An 11,394-nucleotide genomic window follows, 5' to 3' on the forward strand; every position below is an offset into this window, starting at 1 on the left:
GCTTGATTGTTGTCCTATCCGTTTATATATTTGTATCCATGGCAGGAATTTAAAAAAGTTTTAATGAAATTAACAATACTTTTCGATTTTAAGATCTAACATTATCCAACACTTCTCACAGCTGTGGATTTGTTACAATGCAATCTAAGCATATCAGTGTCTCAAATCTCTCTTGCCTGACCTGGAATGCCGGCTGATTGCCATTACCCACACTGATACATTGTAACAAACGGAAGCTGTGTGAGGACTACATCAGTACTGACTATAATGTGTTTCTACCTCATGAATATAAACTTTAAAAATTCTAAGCATATGAAGGACTATAATTACTGTTTTTACAGGCCTCGGTTTTGGAAAACTTGAGAATTGCTGTCCGCTCTCAGCTGGGATTCACATCCATTCGACTCCCTATGGCCGGCAGGTCCAGCAACATTTGGAATAGGATTTATAATTTTGTACGATCCCGTAACTCTGGTTCTCTGTCTTTGGTATCTACAAATGGAGATAGTTCCACAAGCCAGGGAGCTAACCGAGAAGGAGATCGGGGAAACCCAAACAGAGGACTCTTCTCTGTGGAGTCGTCTGATACTGATGGGGAAAATGACAGAAGAGATGTTCAAGGGGCTGTTGGCGGAGTTGCTGCTCCTTTGCCTCAGAAAACGCCTCCTGTTTCTGCGGTGGAAGCCACAGTTAGTGGAAGTGGGAGCTCTTCTGCTCCATCATCTAACAGTAGACCAGCAGATCACCTCAGGGAGACCCCTGCTCCAGAACCTCCCGTGGTAAGTCCGGCCCGCCAGCAGCTCAGCAGCGCTATTAGTAGAATGACTCAAGGTTTGCGTTGGGTGCGAATTACTCTTGGGAGGTCAAGCTCTGCAGGTCAGAACCAAAGCCCCCTGAGGCAGCTTGACAGCAGCGGAGGTGCAAGAGAAGATGACGACGACGATGTAGAGATGTTGATTCCAGCTTTAGACTTTGACCTTAATGACTGCACTAGACCATTACTTGATCTTGCCTCTGATCAGGGGCAAGGACTTGCACAGCAAAGTGCAACATCTCAAGGAGCAAGGCCCTGCGGTCGCGATGGTCCTTGTGAGTGCTGTGGTATTGTCCACACTGCACAGATCCCAGACACCTGCTTGGAAGCCGTGCTCAAGAATGAAACTAGCGATGACGAAGCACTGCTGCTTTGCTAGACACTCGCTTGGGAATCGTGTTTGGAGCAATATCTAGTCACCGTTTTGTACTTCACAGAAACCAACAAATGCTTGGAATAATCAGGCAGTAAAAAAAAAAAACCTAAGAGAAGAACTAGTTCTGCATCTTGGCACTTGCGGTTATTACCGCGAATGTCTGTCTGCGGAAATATTGGTGGACGATCCGTGAGCTTTTAACGGTACAGAGTCTAGTTTACGCTGTATAATTAGTTGTGTATGTGGCTCTGTGAGCAGAAGTTACTTGCACCCGAACACAACTAGAGACTCTTAATGGGTGTAAAGCAATGACCTCTGGTACAAAAATCTAATTTGCAGAATATGATCCCCGATCAGGTTGTGTAAGAAAGTTTTTATTTTAATTTTATGTATGGAGTTGTGTTTTTTTTTTTTTTGTTTTTATAACTTTATTGAAGTGTACAATATATCATTTTCTATGGGTTAGTCCGATCAAACTTTCGATTCCCCTCCCTCTTTATTTTCTTAAACTGTATAAATGTTTTTTGTTTTTTTTGTATATTCTTAGTGTGGAGCTGTCCCCCAGGCACAGATGCAACCATTGTGTGCTAACGGAATATCTAGTCTACAAATTTGCTTGGACGTGGCCCACTATTTTGTTAATATTTGGGGGCTCCAGCATGTATTTCTGGCTTACGGTTTCCTCGTGAATGAATAATTACAATGTCGTGAAAACTGGCTTGGCTAACAAATTTGCTGTCTCGACTGTCGTGAGTGACGGGGTCCACTTGGAAATGTGTTACTTGAAATCGGATATATCAGTGGGCACTTACAGCTTGCGTTGATGGTACTTCCAAATGTTTTTGTCCAGTTTTGTCAGTGCTACGTGCTATAAAGAAGGTACAGTATACTGAAGAAAGCCCAGTATTAGGCCTTATTCACACGAACGTGTCCGTTTTGCACGCGTAAAAACGCAGCATTTTTCTTGTGTTGCAGTACCGTGTGACATCCATGTACTGTGCGTGTCTGCGTTTTTTACACACATGTCATCCGTATGTCACGCGTTTTTACGTCCACAAAATAAACTGAAGGTGTTTTATTTTTTCCTCATTTCTTTAGCAACTGTTGCGTGTGCATCCGTGTGCTGTCTGTGATTTTCACGCACCCATTAAATTCTATGGGTGCTCGATGTGCAAAAAACGCACAAGTATAGGACATGCAGTGAGTTGTTTTAACACGGACGTGAAATACGCTCATGTGAATAAGGCCTTAGCAAGATAATTAAGTGTCCCTACGATTCCAACCGAATGCTCAATCGGAACAAATACTTTTTATGTGGTCATTGGGGTTATACTTAAAAGGGGAAAAAACTAAAGTGCTCATTGTCTAGTTGCCTAGCAACCACTTGACTTGCAGTGTAGGTGACCACAATTTCAATACATGAAGCAACGTGCATAGAAGTGTTACCTTCTAGGAGGATACATTGCCGCACTATAGTATACAGTCCTGGTATTCATTCCCTCACATAATCATGCTGCCTCGGGATAAATACAAGCAAGACCGATATGTGGTGTTCCTGCAGATTTTCTCGAACTTGTGTGATCTGTACCAAGCGAAAATGGCCAGACCGCGTACTAGCCGCACCTCCCCTTACGCTCAAGTAATAGTGTGTGAGTGGCGGACCGTGGCACACTAGCCTGAGGCCGGCTCCGACCCAGGATGGTGAATGAGGGCTGCCTCGGTAGTGGATCGACAGCGCAAGAGCCTTCATGGCAGGTAATACTTCAGGGAGTGTTCGGAGTCTGGGCAAAATGGAATATTAATTGGAAAATATGGAATTATATTTAAGTGCGGCAAAAGATACTGTATTAGATCATGTATTGGGGAATAGTATACATATTTAATATATGCATCAGGAAAAAATGTCATAAAAATATGTAAGGTTATGTTTTTCATATCATGGTTTACAGAAATAGGGCCCATTCTGCTCATGCGTTGTGCTTCGGGTGGCCATGCCGATATGTACGACTGTCCGTTTTGTGGGTTGGGCTAGCTTGCACCCGATCACTTTGCTAAAATTGAGTGACCATACATTAAGTTTGATGTGTATCCTACTGAGGACACTGATCTCGCTATGGGTAGGTGGCTGTTTTTGAAAAAATTCTGGAAATTGCTCATGAATTTGTTAACAGTAGAGAAATCGGTTTTTTTTTTTATGAGGGGCAATCGGGTTTACTCCCATCATCCTTCAGGAACCTTTTGTAGTGTTAGGCCTCATGCACACGTCCGTGCCCGTAATCACGGCCCGCGATTGTGCGCACGGCCGCAGCCTGCATTTTCGGGTTGTTCTCCGATAAAGTATGGGAGCACAGCCCGTAAAATATGAAAACTAGGACATGCTCCAAAATTCTTGGCACAGACCTCTATCCGTAGCGATACGGAAAGGTGTCCGCGGCCAATAGAACTGAATGGGTTTGTAATTGCGGACCGTATTACGAACCAGCTCGGAGCTTTGTTTCGTGTTCTTTGCTTGTTTACAATGGCGTACACCTATTTCTATAATAGTTTTACATCTGAATGAACTTGAATTTGCATTTATTTGTAATTTAAAGGGAAATTCTCCAACATAAACTGTTTTTGTGGTTTTCATAATGATTTAAAAAATTTCTAAATTTGGTTGATCATGTTTCAGCATCCCTCAAAAATAGCCCTAAAGACAAGTCCAAAGGCAAAAGTACAAGCAAAGGGAAGTGTCGCAAAGGGGTTGTCTGTTTTCAGAAAATAAATGTTACACAATTTTCCAAAATATTTGTCAATTTCCGAACTTTTTTTTTTTTTTTGAAGATCTCTGCTTGCGGTCATTCAATAGGAACCTTCATTGGTGATGAGTATATTGGAAAATCACTTTTTTTCGTTATGCAAAGAATAACATTTATTTGCTGGAACCGATCTACCCTTGCAAGAAACAATTTGGAAAAGCCAATGGCCCACATGTAATAATGGGCACTTTTTTTGGCGCATCAACTCCAATAGTCAGTGAGTCATGTATTAACCATTTGTGCCATAATTTAGTGGCATTTGCACCATGCACACCAGTTTCTAAAAGCGGAGTAAAAAGTGCTTACTGCTTGTCCAGAATTCGGGCACCTAAGATGCTACTTTTTTTTTTTTCATCTTAAAAAGACACTGACATAGGAAGTGGCGCTGTTATTTTAGCCGGTGTGAAAGTGATGGCAGTGATGTATGTTGTAACCGTTTTTTTTTTTGGGGTTTTTCTTTTAAAGAAGGCGCATGCAGAAATTTGTCGCCACCTATGTCAATATATTTAGCCAAGCTTTAACATTGGCTAAAATAATGCCACTTTTGATAAATGTGGGCCATTGACTATTGGCATGGGAGTTGGATATGACCACTGTAGATGGAGGCTTTGGTCCAATGGTTGCCTGATTAATCCATAATTCTACATATCTGGATCTAGTGTATAACATATATAACAATCAATATCAAATTGGGAAGAAACACTACGATATCTCCCTCTTCATATATACTACACTGAGGGCTTTCTTTGCTTTTTTTGTAGTGTATGACTTTGTGAAGAACCGTGACAAGCTACTAGTTTAAGTTTAAAAAGAACAAAAAATAGGTTTTTCAAGACTCTTATTATTGGCTGATTTATAGACCAATACCTGATTGATTGTCAGTCCAACTCCTGGCAATCCCGCCGATCAGCTGAATCACGGGGCGACCGCACTCCTCCATTGTTCACCTGGACACAGCGCTATACATTTGGGATGTGACTGTGTCTGGTACTTCAGTTCACAGCAGCTCGGTCCCATACAAATGAATGTGACTAAACTGCAGTACCAGATGCAGCCACAACCAAGTGTACGACACTGACTTTGTACTACAGGACAAAGATGGGCAGCTCAGTGGTTAGCGATGTTACCTTGCAGCGCTGGGGTCCTGGATTTGAGTCCAACCGAGGGCAACGTCTGCATGGAGTTTGTATGTTCTCATTTTTGCGTGGGTCTTATCCGGGTGCTCCAGTTTCCTCCCACACTCCAAAAACAGTGATAGGGAATTTAAATGGGGACAACGAGTGATGACTGAGTCTGTAAAGTGCTGTGTAGTATATAAATGCTATATAAGCAACAAATAGAGTACCCTTCATGCACCTGATGGAGGAGCAGTTCGAAACCCTACCAATTAGGCCTATCTGTTAGTCCTGGAAACCCCATTTTAATGCGACCTTCCGGTTCACAGTAAATATTTCACTATGTGCAGAATGTATAATTAATATATCTGGTGCCCTCCTTTTCAATGTTGCAGCCTTGGTTTTGTCCCCTTTTTGTGTAAGTAAAATGTCTGCCAGCGTCCCACAATGCCCTGTGCACAGTGGACCAAGTTAGTCTGAGACACGCCCTCCTCTTGAGAGCGGAGGGGGCGTGTCTGACTACCAAATCACACTGCACAGGGCAGTGTGGGAAGCTGGTGGCTATTTTACATACATGGAAATTGGACAAACCGTGACCGCAACAATATAAAAAAAGGCCCTCCAGTTTGTTAACCCTACACACTCTGCATGTATAGGGAGATTGCTGTAAAACATAGTTTTTTTAAAAAAAAAATAGGTATTTGGTCAGAGCTGATTTTTGCTCCTCCATACCTTTGCTAGCAGTAGCAGGCCTTGTCTTGCACAAGACGGTCTGTTATCCACTCACGTCCAACCCTTTGACCACTTCTTTAGTTCAGATTGTTCCACCATTGGCCGGTCCCCCTTCTGTGTGATTGTACTGGGCATGTTCTGAACTGGGAAGTCCTACCCGCGTAAATCATGGATTTGAAGGGAAACCAGAGAATACTATGCATTGCCTTGAATTTTTAAGTAGGTCTTAAATCTTTTTAATTTTGGGTGATGTACTTTGGATTTTATTTATTAGTATATCTATATACTACTTTAGTCTAATGTCTTGCTTGCTATTTGGTGGTTTGCTATGTCAGAGCAGAACTATTGATGTTTTTAAGGTCTCTCCTGGTGTTTTCTACATGCACACTTCTGTGAATCGGTGGATGTATATTCCTATATACATGCACGAACAAAAACACTGCGCTTTTTTGGATATATTCAGGTGGTTTCTGCTTTTGCTACAGACTGATTTGCTTATACTAATACCATTATTTTATCTGGGTTCTTACTGGTTCATTGCTGGTTATAAGGAATTTTTCACACTGTCTTTTCTATATTTTGTAATGTACAAATTTTACCATGTAATATGACAAACCTGCATTTACATTGGAAAAATTCTGCTGTTTTTTTTATTCTTTTGACATTTTTCTTTTTCGGACGTATACTGAACATTATTAATATGAAAGTTGTGTTTGTGTCTTTATGCTATTTATTGAATTTAAACACTTTGAACGGCATTTTACAAGCATGTTTCAAGTCCTGTGCATATGTCCTGTGTAGTCAGTTAAACTGACAATGTTTTATGTATAAACATTAAATTTACTTTTTTGCTAAATTTTGTGTCTACCCTGATATTCTAGAATTCTGAACAATCAGCACAACCGCCGCTCATATGCCGTATTAGATCCTATGGATATCAGAGGGGGTCCTCTGCTCTGAGCCAATATGGAGAGCTGCTAACGAGAACTTTGGGGGGGGGGGGGGGCTTGGAACGGTCATGGATTCATCTGAATGGCCACCCTGTAATGCTAATTTCTGCTGCAGGGGAAATGATCAGGCAACTGCAACGTCCCTTGCAAAATCGTCTGTTTTCTGGGTGTCTCTGAACGCTGCAGCAGCTTTCACATTAATGTTTATGATAAGAAATACCCTTCAATTTAAAATATATAGTGATGGCGCTCTTCCTCTCCGTTCCGGTATTTGATATTGCCAATAAATTGGCATGCTAAGGGCAATTTTATGATTTACATGTAAAAACGCACTATATAAAAAATAAAAATAAATATTTGACATTTATTACAACAATGGGGTATATATATCTCTCTAGTGTCCCTTTCCATAACCCCCATTCACTTTAGTGGATAGTGATAGAGCATTCTTGGCCAGCCCTCTACTAGCGGCATGACCCCCACCAAGAATTATTTGACATTCCTATTGACTTACAAAACACGTTCTTGGCGAGAAAAAAAGCAAAACGTTTAAGGTATCGGCCATCCCATTACAATTGTATGTCTAAAAAAAAAATAGATCCACTTTATAATTCTTTTTCGGAGCGCCCACTCTCCAGCCTACGCTTCTTTGTCAGTTTTTGTTTCTTTAAACTTCTGGCTTTCACTCGTACACTTGAAATGGAAATACACTACACTGGTAACTAGTGGACTAAGCAGCACTCCATGTCAAGCAGCAGCTACAAAAGCAAACCAGGTTTAGGTATATAAATAAATAACTCTTGTAATATTGCCCCTCTATAATTCCCTTGGGGCTCATCTTGAATATGTGGTTCAGTTTTGGGCTCGACACTGCACACCCATTTCACGGCACAAATTTCCGCAAGAAATCTGCCGTCTGAGTATATCAGAACGATCTGATCAGTATTTTCCCTTTTTAGAGCTTATGAGCCTGCAATAACATCAGCAATGGTAAAAAAAAAAACGTATTCTACCCAACTTGTTGCTCTATTTTTATTTAAGGACAGTTTCGTGCTGAACCTTGAATGAAGGTGGCCTTGACACATTGGGTTGTTCAGGTAACCGTTAACCAGCTGCCTTAACTACTGTAGAGAATGGGTCCCTCCTACTAGAGTTCATTGCCTCTAAAAGTTCATGGTGAACGGCCGGCAAGTAATATTGTACAACTCTGTCCTTTCTCCTGCAACTGCCAGATATATCTGTTCTAGACCACGAGGTTAATGATTCCTACAAAAACATTTAAGGGCCTGTGCACATCTGCGGCGGGCTTCCGGTCATCCGTTTCGTTCGATCTTTCCGTCGGAGGAACCGATGAACGGAATGCCAAATGGAAACCGCAGCTTCCGTCTGCATTACTACCCTGATTCCACACACAAAAACCTGAAACCTTACGGAGTGGAAACAAACGGAAACCAATTGCACTGGAAGCATTACCATTGAAATCAATCGTAATGCAAACGGAAGCTATGGTTTCCGTTTGACTTTCTGTTCATTGGTTCCTCTTAACAGAAAGGTCGACCGGAACAGATTAACGGAAGCCCGGCACAGATGTGAACAGGCCCTGAGGAAGTTCTTCATCCATGTAGTAAAACGATGGAGATTTGTTGGGCAAAAGGTGCCAAATAAGTGGAGTACAGGGCGCGTACCAAATATTTTTTTAGTATATGTTTTAGACTCCGTTTTGAAAACTATTAGTTGGTGCAAACTGTCTAGGAAAAGGGGCATGAGCCAGAAGTTGTAAAATCTTTCAGTTATTAACAATGTACACTTTTTTTTTTTTCCTCCTTTTACATAAAACTTTGGTATAAAGTATGTCAGCCATGTGGTGGAGTAAGGAAGAGCAATGTCTAGCGAGTTGTGCCATATCTGTTATATCGCATACAGAGTCCGCTTTGCTATTTCAGTATGACAACCACTTGTCTGGGAAAAAAACTTGTTCAAAGCAGTTGTCGCTTCCCCTCCTCCACTCTGGTTGGCCAGTTTTAAAAATGAGCACTGAGAAAGCTCCTCCCCCTGGTAAAAAAAGAACCTCAAATCTCTATTTTGAGGCATGATGGGAATGACCAGATTTGTTAATGTATTGGTTTCAATATGAACTGTGACTGGAGTTATTCTATAAGCCGTATGCTAATATATCAGAGTAATCACTTTGGATGTTTCGCAGTGAAAACTTCTATAAACTTTATTTCAAAAGCTTGTCCTCCTCACCTCCAGTAGCACAATGTGAAATCATACTCCTCTATTCATGATTATAGGCTACTAGATTAATAGAACAATTTAAAGGGATTGTCCCATCAGGACCACATGGACATCATAGAGAGCTCCCCCTCTGAGCCAGAGCAAAGAGTCACTAACCAGCAGCAGCTCTTGCTCTGGCGGACTCGAGCCGTCTATTTATTACATGGCCATCCATTCTTTTGAGATGAATCATGTAATACTACATTTAACCTGTAGTGGCCGATGCAGGGTAAACAAGCAGCCGACAGCAACTTTCTCTGAGATGGTCTGTTTGCTGCAGGTCTCAAACTGGCTCTCATATTAAAAGGGTTGTCTGTGATGAGTTGTTTTGTTTTTTTTAGAAACTACGTCCCCTCCACCCCCTTCTTCTCCCCTTGCGTTAAATGAACATTTGCTTGAATTCTGTATTAATAAAAATAAATTTTATTGTTATTTTGGGTGGATCTGTGCGTACTCCATCCACAGCTGGTATTCTTTAATATCCTGAAATGGGTTTAGTATAATCCTATTTTCTTCTTATACAAAGTATTTTTTTTAACTAAATATTCATAGGAATGCTATGATGAATGCAGTAAATAATGGCTCACAAATTCAGCCCCTCATTAGAATATATTGAAATAGTCCAAAAAAAAAAGTCTTATTTTTAAAACATCAAGTGCCCTTTTAATCCCTAGATGATCACAATCGTTGTATTTGTTTTTTCCTGAGGTGGCAGGGAGCTAAAGTGATCCCTGCTGCAAAATTATGCTAAATACTGCTTAAAGTGAACCCTAGGTTTAACATAAAGAACCCGCACTTTGGGTTCTGACCTGACTCTATTAATCATGTGGAGGAGAGAGATTGTGGAAGGACGTGGTCTGTGTCCTCCCAAAATTTCTATGTATGTAGTTCCACTGGTAATAGTGATCTAATGGCCAGCAGGTGAGATCTGCAAACAGCAACGCTGGGATAACACCTTCCTTCTATCCAAGGAGAAAAATAATGACCTAAAAATATAGTAAAAATAAAACAAAAATCTTGTAAAATTTAAGATGCTAATACCGCCCGGAACCCGCCTGCACGGCCGGGGACCTTCCTCTATGACATGAAAGCCTAGACGCTGGGGCGGACATACTGTATGTGCAAACTGGGCCCACTGCCAACCTATAAGCAGTCAGCCGATACTGTCTCTTAGACTGCACGTCAGAGACCGCTCACGGTTATTGGTGGATTGTTAGAGACACGTAGCTGATGCTCGGAGTTATTGGAGAGCAAGAGCCCATATAAAGTTCATACACGGGCCCTCTGTGTCTGCCCCTGCATGGACTTCATGCATGCATATAATAACGGACCCTAATTATACGGAATATCTGTAATATGATAATGCGGATCATTCTATCAAATGTATGGTACAGAGTTAAATTTTTTAAATGTTCAATGTTTGGGATGGACTTTAATTACGTATTACCCAGAGATCTTGGAACTGTATGGGCAGTATGTGTATTGCTTTAGCGTTAGATGTGGACAAAGTTCAGTTCAATGTATGAGACCAGTCCATAGTGTAAACCTTACGGGTGAGCTGTATACATTTCTAAATCATTCACCTCCGTCCCAATCAAGTGAATGGGACAGTGGTGCAATATCATGCACAGCCGCTACAAAAGGTGCGTGCAATGGAGAGAAGAACCATGTAAACACTGAAGAGGCCGTGGTGCCATTAAAAACGGTGCCTTGTCGTGCAAAAAACAAGCCCTCATATGGCTATATAGACGGATAAATGAAAAAAAAGTTATGGCCTTTTGTAGAGCTGGGAAGAAAAAAGGAACATATATTGCAGCGGTCTCATTATCCTATGTATCACTCCAGATCAGAGACCTAACATGAATTTGGGCCCCAATGCAAAATCTGTAGTAGGTCCCACATCTGCTATGTATGATTTATAATACTAGTCTAATTATGGGGCAGATGGGCCTTTAGGACCCATCAGGCACCAGGGCTGATACATCGGCTTTCCGGAAAAAGCCGAACAGACACGAAGCGGCTGAGCGCTTACACGAGCGCTTCAGCTGGTTCGTTCTAGCGATTGGTGGGGGTCTCCGTGCTTGGACCCCCACCAATCCAAACTTCTGACATGTCACTATGACGTGTCAGAAGTTTGTCAAACGTTTAGCTACGCTTTAAGAATTGATAAGCGATCAGAAATGCAGATGGTCCAGGTCCCAAAAATTAAACTTTAAATATTGATGGTGAATTTATCATAAAAGATCAGTTATCTCTACCAGGCTTTATCCTAATACAGTATATATAGGTTTATTGAGGTGGTAAGTTCCTCTAGCTGACCATAAACCATGGA

At 41.4% G+C, this 11,394-nt stretch overlaps 1 protein-coding gene across 1 annotated transcript in view; it reads left to right on the forward strand.

The window, feature by feature from the left end:
- LRP12 (LDL receptor related protein 12) overlaps positions 1-6,691 on the forward strand; it is a 75,835-nt gene extending 69,144 nt beyond the window's left edge. Inside the window, exon 8 of the mRNA XM_075825838.1 lies at positions 342-6,691. Within this exon, the coding sequence (XP_075681953.1) occupies positions 342-1,193 (852 nt within the window). The 3' untranslated portion in view covers positions 1,194-6,691. The remainder of the gene's footprint in view (positions 1-341) is intronic.
- The last annotated feature ends 4,703 nt before the right edge of the window (positions 6,692-11,394 follow it).

The sequence above is a fragment of the Rhinoderma darwinii genome, chromosome 5, assembly GCF_050947455.1.
Source record: "Rhinoderma darwinii isolate aRhiDar2 chromosome 5, aRhiDar2.hap1, whole genome shotgun sequence".
Lineage (NCBI taxonomy): Eukaryota > Metazoa > Chordata > Amphibia > Anura > Rhinodermatidae > Rhinoderma > Rhinoderma darwinii.